Below are 14,852 nucleotides of genomic sequence, written 5' to 3'. Positions count from 1 at the left end.
GTTTTGTTCTTAGTGCTTCATGTTTAAAAGAAATAATCTCGCGCTTCGCGCTCACATTTTATGTTTATGAGAAACATGTCCTATGCAAGATTTTTTTTTACTAAGGTCTATTCGTTTTTGTGAAAGCTGTGGTGTAGTGGTTCTGACTCTCGCCTTCTAAACAGAGGGTCGTGTGTTCGATTCCACTGCGGTCTATATAGCATCCTTTGGCAAGGCGAAATTGACACTTTGCCACTCTCCACCCAGGTGCAAAATGGGTACCCGGTAGGAAGCGAATGTTAATATATGTTTGAATTTGCCAGCGCCATTTGGAGGCTGCGATGAATGCAAGAAATGCTTCCAAGGAGTGGAAATTGTGCACTTTTCATTCGGGATTGAAATGAATGACTGATGTAATAATATGGTATAAGGTGCTTTGAGTCATTCTAAGAACTGTGATATATAAAAACTAGCTATCATTACGATATTATTATTATTTTTATTGATTACATAATGTGCGTATCTCATTCATGATCAAATAAAGTGTTTAAAATGCATTAAAAATATAAACTTTAATTTTAGTTTGAAATCTATGCCTCCATTATTTATTTTTGAGATATTTGTCCTATTCGTAAAGTCAAGCGCTGCCTAAACGGTCATATTTTCAGGCGAGTACATTAAAATAATCTAGTTCATAATTAAACGTTGCTTGAAACGTCTTTTTGTTCAGTATACCTGCTCGCATCACTACCAGCTTAACAAATGCAAGAAATATTTGAAATGTCCACTTTAGAATCAGTAGAAAATGCTTGAAATATTCCTCAAAGTTTGTAACGCCCCCCCCTCCCTTCAAAAAAAAATCAGCTCGCGCTTCGCGCTCACAGGATATGTTTAGAAAACTCTTGAAATATAAATTTTAGGTTTGTTTAGTGATATACTAAGTAGGCACCTTGACCCCGTTCTTCGTTACTTTTTGTAATGTTATTTTCTTGTAACATGTCCCGTTGCCCCTCTAGTGAACTGATCACATATGTCTTTTGCTACTTGTGTACTCGTTCCATACATATGTGCATTGGATCCACACATTATTGATACGTTCTACTTGCCCTCTTATTCCCGTCCGCGCGTTCCCAAATCACTCCGCTTGCTATCTTATTCCAATCCGCACGTTCCTGAAACAGTCCGCTTGCCTTTTTATTCCAATCCGCACGTTCCTGAAACATTCTGCATGGATTCTTTTTTGCTTCCTGAAGCTGACCTGATCGAGGATGGTTTCCGGAAGATGCGGAAGGGTTTAGGAAGGGCGGGACATCATCAGGACATCGAGAGGACAAGGTCCCGAAGGTGTCAGGAATTTTATATCCGCGTCAAAATTTTAGTCGAGACCAAAGTTTGGATGCGGACAAATTTTGATTTCCCTAACACCAGGAAGGGTTTAGGACAACGTGCGGATACTCCTAGGAATGTCCGGACGCGCGTTTCCGTTTTACACCCTGGCGAAGGCATTTTCCGGAAAAGTAGCCAAAAAGCGACTAGTGAAGAGTCTACGTCTACGTTTGTTTACATTATCAGCTGGGCGCGCGATCCAAAGTCCGCACCGAAGTTATCCGCAGAACATACCGTACTTTCAAATGCAGCTGAGCTTTCCAGGTTCAATACGAATGTTTGCCTTGATCATTTGCATTGGCTTGCCGATTTGCTGATGTCTGTCTTTCTCTCTATCTGTCTATATATCTATCTCTATCTATCTATGTAACTGCAGTATCTATCTATCTAATAATCTTCTCTGTCTCTCTCATTCTTTATCTAACATCTATCTATCTCAAATTATCTATCTATCCATCCATCTGTCTGTCTTTCTCTATTTCTCTCTCTCTACCTACCTATGTAACTACAGTATCTATCTGTTAATTTGTCGCTCTTCTCTCATTCTTGATCTATCTGACATCTATCTATCTCTCTATCCATCTATCTATCCATCTGTCTGTCTTTCTCTATTTCTCTCTATCTATTTATCTATTTTTTAACTTATCTATCTGTTAATTTGTTAATAATCTTTGTCTCTCTCCCTCTTTATCTATCTAACATCTATCTATCTCTCATCTATCTATCTCTATCTATCCATCTGTCTGTCTTTCTCTATTTCTCTCTATCTATATATCTATCTATGTATCTATCTATCTGTTAATTTGTCTATCTTCTCTGTCTCTCTCTCATTCTTTATCTTTCTATCTATCTAACATCTATCTATCTGTCTCTCAAATTCTCTATCTCTCTCCCTCTCTAGCATCTGTCTGTCTTTTTTCTCTCTCTCTCTTTGTCCGTCCATATTTCTATCTACATCTCTCTCCCTCTCTATCTATCCTTCTCTCTCTCTCTTTCTCTCTCCCCCCTCTCCCTCTATATATCGACCTCTCTGTCTCTCCCCCTCTCTCTATTTATCTATCTATCCATCCATCTCTCCCTATCCACCTCTCTCTCTCTCTCTCTCTCTTTCTATCTATCTATCTATCTGTCTATCTTGTCTCTATCTATATGGCAGTGAGTCCAAACTTCGCGCGTGTCCAAACTTCGCGGACGGTCATTATCTCAAAAACTAGCCAATATCCTTAAAATCTGACATCATCAATGTGAAAAGCGACCTACAATTACCCTTCGCTGAAAGTTTCTTTAGGATTAGTCCAGTATTCATGAAAATATAGGCAAAAGATCGGCAAATTTGTCACCGTTAGCGCCCGTTTTGAAGAAAGCAACAAGCATCACGATATCACCATTTTACAAGCAGAAATCATAAAAAATTGAGTTAAATTTGGTACCAACCTATTCCATAGCATTTTGCCATGAATTTTATATAAATATTTCACTTTTTGAGCTTGAGTTTTTGTTTAAATCTCCACAAAAGCTTTGGTGCGCGAAGTTAGGTCACACTTTTTCTGAACGGTTTTCAAGCACAGCCCGCATTCGCCGATTGGAATAGAATTTTGAGATCGCGATACTGGCGAAACCCCGTGAACTTCTTTACATTTTCGTCCATGATTTTATAGTTTACTATCTTGTCGTCAATGTGGTAACTATTTCTTGAATTGGTTTTGTATAAATTATGAATAATTTGTGGACAAAATTAAGCCTGATGAATATTTTTGAAAAGTGCGCGAAGTTTGGACACCCCATCATATATTTATCAGTCTTCTATATCTATCTTTCGGCAGCTTCTAAGTGTATCAATCCATCAAACTTCAGTTTGTCTTTCCATTATAAGTATCTGTTTATTTTGATTTTGCCTGTCATTCTATTCATTTAGTTAATAATTTATTTTTAGAAAAAAAAACTATCATAAACAACGCGACTGCAAAAGCATGTTCGGATTTCACTCCTGACTGCCGCTCTCTCTGTACATGAAGTGCCGAGGAACTCTGTGCTCTGATCAGTAACTGTGCAAATTGCATGCGGTGGTGGACTCGCCTGTGTCGCACGCTGCATGCAACCAGCGACGTGTGTAGACTCTTCACTAGTCGCTTTTTGGCTACTTTTCCGGAAAATGCCTTCGCCAGGGTGTAAAACGGAAACGCGCCGCCGGCCAGGTTTCGGAAAGGTCCCGGATTACACTTATTACATTCTGCGCCTTGTCCTGACGGTGCCTTGGCCCTAGTGGAAAAGGGGTATTAAACAACCCTGCTCTTGTGTAACAGACGATTGGAAAATTTTCCAACATTTCAGACTCCGCATCTTTTATTAAACCGACACTCAGGTTTAACTAATGAAAACCTTGTCTACCCCATTCCTTCTGTCTTTGATTTTGCTCCTTCCTTATGTTCCCCTCTTCCTCTTTGTCCGTTTCTTTCTCTCTTTCTTCCTTCCTTCCGACATTGCCCGACACTAAGTACTTCTAATGGTGAGATTCTTTTTGCTAACTTTGGTTTTGTAAATTTATCACAACCGTTTTTTTTGTATGTAAATATTACTTCACCTTGCCCGCCGGGATTCGACGGGGATAAGGAAGAGGGAAGGGATGCAAAGTTCATGAATTTAAATTGCTACAAATGTATTACCTTGCGTGGAGAATGTCTTGAATCGACAAACAAACATCATCATTTCATTGTTCTCATTACATTATGTCAGAATTAACATCCATCCAAGACGACACAACAACACCCGATTCTACTACTACACTCTCTCCAACTGCCGCTAACTCTGGTAAGACAGCATTCCTCTCTCACCCTCTCTCGTGTTATCACCTTCTCTTTACTAATAAAAGAACAAAAATAACATGATTTGGTATAATCATCAAACCTTAAACACAACGGCAAGTGATAATATGATAACGATTATGTAGTTTATTTGGTAACTTTTGAGTGAAAAGTTTGCAAGAACTTTAGATCTGGAAATCAAGTAATAACTTTGCGTGGAAAATATAAAGGAAATGACCCCTGCTGGATAGAAGACACCTTCACACAGTACAATCACAGTGTGAATATTTCACATAGTGGACAATGAAATGGTCAAATTTTAAAGGTCAAGTCCACCTCGGTAAAACATTGATCTGAATCAATAGTGAAAAATCAGACAAGCATATAATGCTAACATTTCATCACAATCGGATGAAAAATAAGAAAGTTGTGATACTTTAAAGTTCCGCCTTTTTTCCACAAAATAGTTATATGTACAAGTTAGTCACATGCAAATGAGAGAATCGATAATGTCCCTCACTCACTATTTCTTTTGTTTTGTATTCTTTGAATTATACAATATTTTATTTTTTACAGATTTCACAGCAAGGTCCAACTTGAATGAACCATAGCATGGTATAGGTTAATGGTAACTTCACATGTTTAGGGTGAAATAAAACCTCGTTACTCATGGCAATAAGGAGAAAATTAGAATATTTAATATAATAAAATACAAAAGATATAGTGAGTGACGTCATCAGGTCCCTCATTTGCATACTGAAGGGAACTTGCATATAACTGTTTTGTGAAATTAAGTAAAATTTTAAAATGTCATAACTTTCTTTTTTAAATCCAATTTTGATGAAATGTTTAGTGTTATGCTTGTTGGACATTCTCTTTTTATTCAAATCAACTTTTTGTTGAAGTGGACTTCATATTACGTTCCATACTGAGAATACACCGTGGCACACACTGTGGGACATTGTGTTCTTTGCGATAAGGTCAAACTATTGCACAGTTATTGCTCTTTTCATATTATTTGATATTATATTGTCATTATTTGTCAGAATCAACTTCCACTCAGGACGACACGACAACAACAACTACCACTACACTTTCTCCAACTGCCGCTGACTCTGGTAAGACAGCATTCCTCTCTCATTCTGTCTCACGTTATCCCCTTCCCTTTACTAATATAAGAACAAAAATATCATGACTTGGTATAATCATCAAATCTCAACAGCAATTGATAATATAATAACGATTATGTAGTTTATTTGGTAATTTTTGCGTGAAAGTTTTGCAAGAACTTAAGACCTAGAAATCAAATAATAACTTTACGCATAAAAAAAAATAAGGAAATGACCCCTGCTGGAAAGAACACACCTTCACACAGTGCGATAAGAGTGTGAATATTTCACATAGTGGACTATCAAATGAAATGGTCAAATTCAAATGTCAAGTCCACTTCGGGAAAATTTTGATTTAAATCAATAGTGAAAAATCAGACAAGCACAAAGCTAAATATTTCATCAAAATCGGATGTAAAGTCAGAAAGTTATATGATATTCTATAGTCATTTCAGAAAATGTAATTCCACATTTCGCGAAATTTCATTTCACATTTCTCAAAATAGTTATATGTACAATTTAGTCAAATGACATGCAAATGAGAGAACCGATGATGTCCCTCACTCACTATTTCTTTTGTTTTGTATTTGAATTATACAATATTTTATTTTTTACAGATTTTACAAGGTCCAACTTGAATGAACCATAGCATGGTATAGGTTAATGGTAACTTCACATGTTTAGGGTGAAATAAAACTTCGTTACGCAGGGCAATAAGGAGAAAATTAGAATTTTTAATATAATAAAATACAAAAGATATAGTGAGTGACGTCATCAGCTCCCTCATTTGCATACTAACGGGAATGTGCATATAACTGGTTTGTGAAATTAAGTAAAATTTAAAAATGTCATAACTTTCTTTTTTTTTAAACCGATTTTGATGAAATTTTCAGTGTTATGCTTGTTAGACTTTTCTCTTTTCATTCAAATCAAATTTTTGTTGAAGTGGACTTCATATTACGTTCCACACTGAGAACACACCTTGGCACATACTGTGGGACATTGTGTTGTTTGCAATAAGGTCTCACTACCCTTGCACAATTATTGCTCTTTTCACATCATTTGATATTATATTGTCATTATTTGTCAGAATCAACTTTCATCCAGGACGACACGACAACAACTACTACAACACTCTCTACCACTGCCACTGACACTGGTAAGAAAGCATTCCTCTCTCATTCTCTGTCGTGTGCACTTCTCCCCCTTTCCCTAATGAAATAATACGTTGCAAAACTCAGGTGTTGATTTAACACCGGAGTTTTTGCAGTGTAAAAATAAGGCAATTCGGTATCACTCAAGGGCAAGTAATGATAATGACTGTTTAGGTATGTTATGCTTGACGATGAAATGTAATGATTATTTTGCCCCCAATAGGTCTAGAAATCAAGTAATGGGTATAGATGCATACATGTGAAAATGTGAAAAATAATTGAATGGCCGTTGCTGGAAAGAACACAGTTTCATTGTGATCACACACTCTAAAAAATGAAGTGCTGATTTAGCTCTTAAAGAGCGTGTATAGTGACTGCACTTCGGAGTGCTGATTTGTCTAGTTCAAATTTGAACTGGACAAATCAGCACTCCGCATCTTTAATTAAACCGACACACAGGTATACCTAATGAAAACCTTGTCTTCCCCATTCCTTCTGTCTTTGCTTTTGCTCCTTCCTTATGTCCCCCTCTTCCTCTTTGTCCATTTCTTTCTCTCTTTCTTCCTTCCTTCCGACATTGCCCGACACCAAGTACTTCTACTAGTGAGATTCTTTTTGCTAGCTTTGGTTTTGTAAATTTATCACAACTGTTTTTTTTGGATGTAAATATTACTTCACCTTGCCCGCCGGGATTCGACAGGGATAAGGAAGAGGGAAGGGATGCAAAGTTCATGAATTTAAATTGCTCCAAATGTATTACCTTGCGTGGAAAATGTCTTGAATCGACAAACAAACATCATTTCATTGTTCTCATTACATTATGTCAGAATTAACATCCATCCAAGACGACACAACAACAACACCCGATTCTGCTTCTACACTCTCTCCAACTGCTGCTAACTCTGGTAAGACAGCATTCCTCTCTCATCTTCCCTCGTGTTATCTCCTTCCCTTTACTAGTAAAAGAACAAAAATAACATGATTTGGTATAATCATCAAATCCTTAAACACAACGGCAAGTGATACGATTATGTAGTTTATTTGGTAACTTTTGAGTGAAAAGTTTGCAAGAACTTTAGATCTGAAAATCAAGTAATAACTTTGCGTGGAAAATATAAAGGAAATGACCCCTGCTGGATAGAAGACACCTTCACACAGTACAATCACAGTGTGAATATTTCACATAGTGGACAATGAAATGGTCAAATTTTAAAGGTCAAGTCCACCTCGGTAAAACATTGATCTGAATCAATAGTGAAAAATCAGACAAGCATATAATGCTAACATTTCATCACAATCGGATGAAAAATAAGAAAGTTGTGATACTTTAAAGTTCCGCCTATTTTTCCACAAAATAGTTATATGTACAAGTTAGTCACATGCAAATGAGAGAATCGATAATGTCCCTCACTCACTATTTCTTTTGTTTTGTATTCTTTGAATTATACAATATTTTATTTTTTACAGATTTCACAGCAAGGTCCAACTTGAATGAACCATAGCATGGTATAGGTTAATGGTAACTTCACATGTTTAGGGTGAAATAAAACCTCGTTACTCATGGCAATAAGGAGAAAATTAGAGTATTTAATATAATAAAATACAAAAGATATAGTGAGTGACGTCATCAGGTCCCTCATTTGCATACTGAAGGGAATTTGCATATAACTGTTTTGTGAAATTAAGTAAAATTTAGAAATGTCATAACTTTCTTTTTTTTAAAACCGATTTTGATGAAATTTTCAGTGTTATGCTTGTTGGACATTCTCTTTTTATTCAAATCAACTTTTTGTTGAAGTGGACTTCATATTACGTTCCACACTGAGAACACACCGTGGCACACACTGTGGGACATTGTGTTCTTTGCGATAAGGTCAAACTATTGCACAGTTATTGCTCTTTTCATATTATTTGATATTATATTGTCATTATTTGTCAGAATCAACTTCCACTCAGGACGACACGACAACAACAACTACCACTACACTTTCTCCAACTGCCGCTGACTCTGGTAAGACAGCATTCCTCTCTCATTCTGTCTCACGTTATCCCCTTCCCTTTACTAATATAAGAACAAAAATATCATGACTTGGTATAATCATCAAATCTCAACGGCAATTGATAATATAATAACGATTATGTAGTTTATTTGGTAACTTTTGCGTGAAAGTTTTGCGAGACCTAGAAATCAAGTAATAACTTTACGCATAAAAAAAATAAGGAAATGACCCCTGCTGGAAAGAACACACCTTCACACAGTGCGATAAGAGTGTGAATATTTCACATAGTGGACTATCAAATGAAATGGTCAAATTCAAATGTCAAGTCCACTTCGGGAAAATTTTGATTTAAATCAATAGTGAAAAATCAGACAAGCATAAAGCTAAATATTTCATCAAAATCGGATGTAAAGTCAGAAAGTTATATGATATTTTATAGTCATTTCAGAAAATGTAATTCCACATTTCACGAAATTTCATTTCACATTTCTCAAAATAGTTATATGTACAATTTAGTCAAATGACATGCAAATGAGAGAACCGATGATGTCCCTCACTCACTATTTCTTTTGTTTTGTATTGTTTGAATTATACAATATTTTATTTTTTACAGATTTTACAACAAGGTCCAACTTGAATGAACCATAGCATGGTATAGGTTAATGGTAACTTCACATGTTTAGGGTGAAATAAAACTTCGTTACGCAGGGCAATAAGGAGAAAATTAGAATTTTTAATATAATAAAATACAAAAGATATAGTGAGTGACGTCATCAGCTCCCTCATTTGCATACTAACGGGAATGTGCATATAACTGGTTTGTGAAATTAAGTAAAATTAAAAAATGTCATAACTTTCTTTTTTTTTAAACCGATTTTGATGAAATTTTCAGTGTTATGCTTGTTAGACTTTTCTCTTTTTATTCAAATCAAATTTTTGTTGAAGTGGACTTCATATTACGTTCCACACTGAGAACACACCGTGGCACATACTGTGGGACATTGTGTTGTTTGCAATAAGGTCACACTACCCTTGCACAATTATTGCTCTTTTCACATCATTTGATATTATATTGTCATTATTTGTCAGAATCAACTTTCACCCAGGACGACACGACAACAACTACTACAACACTCTCTACCACTGCCACTGACTCTGGTAAGAAAGCATTCCTCTCTCATTCTCTGTCGTGTGCACTTCTCCCCTTTTCCCTAATGAAATAATACGTTGCAAAACTCTGGTGTTGATTTAACACCGGAGTTTTTGCAGTGTAAAAATAAGGCAATTCGGTATCACTCAAGGGGCAAGTAATGATAATGACTGTTTAGGTATGTTATGCTTGACAATGAAATGAAATGATTATTTTGCCCCAAAAAACTCTAGGTCTAGAAATCAAGTAATGGGTATAGATGCATACATGTGAAAATGTGAAAAATAATTGAATGGCCGTTGCTGGAAAGAACACAGTTTCATTGTGATCACACACTCTAAAAAATGAAGTGCTAATTTAGCTCTTAAAGAGCGTGTATAGTGACTGCACTTCGGAGTGCTGATTTGTCTAGTTCAAATTTGAACTGGACAAATCAGCATTCCGAAGTGCAGTCATTATACACGCTCTTTAAGAGCTAAATTAGCACTTCATTTTTTAGAGTGCAGTGTTTTCACATTTTCGTCTATTTGAAAACATACACACATTTAAAATGCTCAAATTCAACAGTGTGAAGATATTATTACACTGAGGACACCTCGACAATGGGACTGTTCACAGCGTGTTCACATTGGGGACCATTAGAAAATATACACACTGTAAAATGCGCAAATTCAACAGTGTGAACATATGTTCACTTTCGTCAACTGAAACCCTATTATTTTAGTTACTTTATTCAAATGATATGAGTTAACGTATTTTGGTTTGAATTGTTTCTGCATTAAAATCAATTTCAGACGAAGAGATCACCACGGAAGGATCCACTAATCCACAATTTTCTCCTGCTCGTAAGTATAACTTATAAAGTCATGAATGTAAAGGGAATTAAGATGATGTACGGCTCGCGGTTCAATGCCAATTTGTCCAATGACCAAATCGGCTACTGTCATTGGTCAACCATCAGTTCGTCCACTATGCACAGGGTCTTATTGCCAATTCGTTCACTGACAATCTCTTACCGGTTAGTCCAATAGCCATTTTGTCCATATAGCAGTTGTTCTCATTGGACTAATATAAGTGTTAATTTGGCGAAATTAATGAAAGAAAACGGGTACTAGACCAACTGCTATCCAAAAATGTCCCTTGTGTGTGTTTATTTGAAAATTAATTTATTGTAAATCTTTCTCCAGAGCAGCCTGATAAGTTATGCAGACAAGATGTGTCAAATTACAAAATAAGTTCAATTAAAATGTTAATAAAAATCACTGGTCTTCGACTGGGCTCTTCATTCCTATCTCCTTACATAATCCTTAATCTTATCGAATTGTCTGATGTGTATTTGTATATATGCATTGTCATTTCTCTCGAATTAAAGAACAAAAAAGAAATCATTTTTTATTAACATAATTCTATTTGTACAGACTAAAAAAAGAAGAAACAATCGAATCAGCAAAGCTGTTTTTCGTCGATTTGGTGTTAATGAGAAAACCATTAATATGCTTATTAACTTTCATGATTGCGATTTATCTTTTCAATAACCCATTTAGCTCCAGGATGGAAGTGTACATCTTCTAAATGTTATAGTATGTATGATGAGCCGCTACGAAACTGGACTGATGCTAAGGCCTTCTGTTCTGAATTAGACCCGGTTAACACTACGTATGGATACAGATTGCCTTCTCTACTCTTTCTCAACACTAAAGAAGAGGCCGTCTTTCTTCGGGAAAATTTCAACATGAACATGTGGGTGTGGATCAACTGTAACGACCTGGCAACAGAGGGAGAATTCGTCTGTGATGTCGATGGTAATGGAACTCCACCAAGCTCATCGTGTAAGTACACATTAATCGACCTCTTGATAATAATAGAACATGTATGTTCAAAAATATGTCAAAGACAGGCTTAATATACCATTCAGTTTTACCGTCGTAGCCGTGGTTAATCCATTGTAATCATAGTCGTATAACCACTTTGAGTAAACTATGGATTTACAATGGATCGACGATCAGCGATTTGTAGATTTGAAATCATATGTCGTTAAAGGACAAGTCTACCCCAACAAAAGGTTGATTTGGATAAAAAAGAGAAAAATCCAACTTGCATAACACTGAAAATTTCATCAAAATTGGATTTAATAAGAAAGTAGGGACATTTCAAAATATTGCGTAATTTCAAAAAACAGTTATAATGCACATTCTGATCGGTATTCCAATGTGGAGACTGATGACATCATCCACTCACAATTTCTGTTGTATTTTATTCTATGAAATATGAAGTATTCTACTTTTCTTCCCATTGTCAAGTGAAATCAATTCCTCCCTGGATATGTGGAATTAGCATTGTCTGATACTATATGGTTCAGTTGGTCCTATTGTCAAATCTGTAATAATATGGTTGGACACATAATCACCCTCTTGGCGGTAAAAAAATTACACATTTACCCAATAATTTGTTTTACTGTTATGTAGTATGTATTTAACTTCCTGCTATCCTTTCAGTCATTCACCTTCACATGTTTAAAAACTCCCCCAATGTCATCTAAGAATTCCTGAATCCCAATACCATTTAACTCCTAAACCTTGACCACAAAAAGACCAACCATCAGTGACGTCAGCTAACTTCAAGGAAGTAGTATGACTCACACTTCCAGCCCCAGCCACTTGATCTCTAGCATCACCACACCCCTTTTACCAGGGAAAGTTTGATAGACAGTTACCTGTAGACCAATGCAGATCAAGTTTAAATCACTCCCACCTTAAATTGTTACACCCCTAAAACTAATGATATAAATGAGACTTCTTGATTATTAGAGAGACAGAACAGAATAAAGAAGAGAATACTAGACCCACACTCATCCAGTTAGACTGACTGACTTCAAGACTTAGACGTCCATCGAATATTATTTTCAACTTCACTCCCAATCTTAATCTTATACTTCTAAATTATTTTATATTCATCGTCTCGTGTTATATCCGAATCTTCATTAACTTCGAACTGCAAACTGTAACTGATGATTAAATACCCAGTGATTTGAACTTTCTCCAAAGTTTCTTCAATACGCTTCCCTTCTAAATTATATTTACCGATCCCAACACGACATTACAGTGTAAAGCAAGTAATTTAAATGAAGTTACTGAAGAGCTTTGGATATATTTTTTGCAGTGAATGTTATACAGTTTTAAGAGTTTATAGGGATTTAACATCGACTTGGGGAAAAAAATCTTATTTTTTTTTATTTCATTAGGAGTTAAAATTTATTGAGTACGATAATAAATTTCAATACAAAATAAAGCAGAAAGTGCATACAACCATGATCAATACTTTGAATACATTAAGGGAGTGAGGGGGTGGGGGCAAAGCAGAAAATAAACGCTGGTCAAAACACTGGCATTACTGCTATGTCGAAAAATATCGATAATGTTTCTCGATTTACTAAACAAAATTATTTATTTTGTTTTATTTCATTTTATTTCTGCATTCACATCATTTGATTCCAAGGGGGATCAACACTTTACAAGCTTTGCTTTTTAGTGGACCCCCTCATTTCCTTTTATGCCCAATATTATACTAGTTTTTGTTTTACGAAGTAAGAATGCTCGTCTGTAAAATTGTACTTGATTTGTATTATTTTATATTACTTTGTATTATGTTTTGAATGAAAATGGAATAAAGAATTTAATTGAATTGAAATATGATTATACAACATGACGTACACGAAGGTATTTCAAAACGGAAATATAATTGTAGTTTTATAATCAATGAAAATAAATATCAACAAGATGTATTATGCATTGAACAAAATGATGATTTAGAGGAATGCAGGAGAACACCATTGCGAGCGATTAGGCTTGATAATTATTTCAGTCCCATTCTGTTTTCTAAATCTGATCTTAAACTGAAGTTATAAATATATGTTTCTCTCACTAGGGTGGAAAGACGGACATCCCGACGGTAGCTCCTATGGAGAAGCGGACTGTGCAGTCACACGCTGGAGGTTTGAACTTCTCAAATGGTACGACGTACCATGCTCATTGAATGAATACACAATGTGTCAGTTTATAATCGGACAGCCAGAACAGTAAGGATAACCTTGGCCAAGACAATATCATGAAGTTTAGTAAATGATGGTGGGTCTGATTTCTACGATTGATTACATTGATTGTTGTGTTTTTGGTGTATGCTCAATCGTTAAAAACGAAAACAAAAATGAAAGCGAAAGCCAGCAACAATAACAACAACATCAAGCTTTTGAAACTTTGTGTTATGTTGTCCAATCCAACACTCTGGACATGATTGAAGATTTCGTTATGTTGTTACGGTGCAGTTCATAGTCAATGACCCACGCTTTAATCAGCAAGCAATTGTATAGTTTTTATTAGTATGAATTTATTAAATTTTCAAAAGTAAATATTCATTTTGTGTGTGTGTCAATGAGTGCGCCTGTAAATATGGCACCCGGTCAGAATCCTCCCTATATATGGGAAATGTATATAATGTAAAAAAGTTAACATATAAGTGATTAATGCTAATTGTGAAAATTGAAATAGTAGAAATTACACGCATGGAAGTGGTAATGTGGTTCATGCCAGAGCTTCAATTTCTGTCTATCTCATATAATCGCTAACCTCAAATTGGCCACGAAGTTTTATGTTAATATTAGCCTAGGTCGTGAACTTTGGGTATAAACCCTATGTTTTAGAAAAGAAAATGTTAGTTTTGCATGGATTTAGGTTCAAGAGGCATACGCCATGCATAGAATAATGGGTTATATTTTACACTATAAAAGGGGGTTTGCTTAATATTGGGTTACAAGGGTATTGGTTGGATAAGATTACACGAGATGTTATGCAATTTTGTTTGAAAATTACAAATGAAACGTACATTTTGTTACCGAACAAGCATGTTTCCTTGAATATTGGGTAACATTTTACTCATTGTTTAGAGAGAAGTTCGTTTAAATGAGAAATATTTGAAATGTAATCTACGAATCGAACATGTCTAATACCCCCCCCTCGGTCTCTCACATTAAATACTGATTCAACAGGAATGTCCTCTTTCAATTTCTATCAAGTGCGTCATTTAGGCTAAGGGGCTTTCACAATAATGATCGTGCAATCGTTTGCAATCATTTTTTGGTCAAAATATTCATGATGTAATTATTTTGCACACATTCGTAGCGGTCGTAAGCAGTCTCACCATAAATTGTGAATTCACAACACCTCCAGCCGCTCCTAAGTAATATCCTGTTTATATCACCATTTCATAACTTTATGTTT

The 14,852-nt window shown here is 35.6% G+C and overlaps 2 protein-coding genes across 2 annotated transcripts in view; both read left to right on the top strand.

Annotated features, from left to right (window-relative positions):
- The window catches only part of LOC121423514 (integumentary mucin C.1-like), a 41,506-nt gene extending 31,677 nt beyond the window's left edge, over positions 1-9,829 (top strand). The window contains exons 5-11 of the mRNA XM_041618865.1: positions 4,099-4,173; positions 5,213-5,284; positions 6,366-6,434; positions 7,257-7,334; positions 8,369-8,440; positions 9,519-9,587; positions 9,813-9,829. Of these exons, the coding sequence (XP_041474799.1) occupies positions 4,099-4,173; positions 5,213-5,284; positions 6,366-6,434; positions 7,257-7,334; positions 8,369-8,440; positions 9,519-9,587; positions 9,813-9,829 (452 nt within the window). The remainder of the gene's footprint in view (positions 1-4,098; positions 4,174-5,212; positions 5,285-6,365; positions 6,435-7,256; positions 7,335-8,368; positions 8,441-9,518; positions 9,588-9,812) is intronic.
- Positions 9,830-11,311: 1,482 nt separating this feature from the next.
- Positions 11,312-14,582, top strand: LOC121423513 (mannose-binding protein C-like). The gene is made up of 2 exons (XM_041618864.1): positions 11,312-11,408; positions 13,504-14,582. The coding sequence occupies exons 1-2, from the start codon at positions 11,312-11,314 to the stop codon at positions 13,656-13,658; spliced, it is 252 nt and encodes an 83-aa protein (XP_041474798.1). The 3' UTR covers positions 13,659-14,582.
- Positions 14,583-14,852: the final 270 nt, after the last annotated feature.

This window comes from Lytechinus variegatus, chromosome 11, assembly GCF_018143015.1.
Source record: "Lytechinus variegatus isolate NC3 chromosome 11, Lvar_3.0, whole genome shotgun sequence".
Classification (NCBI taxonomy): domain Eukaryota; kingdom Metazoa; phylum Echinodermata; class Echinoidea; order Temnopleuroida; family Toxopneustidae; genus Lytechinus; species Lytechinus variegatus.
The sequence above is the reverse complement of the archived record's forward strand: the minus strand, read 5'-3'. Positions and strand labels throughout refer to the sequence as shown.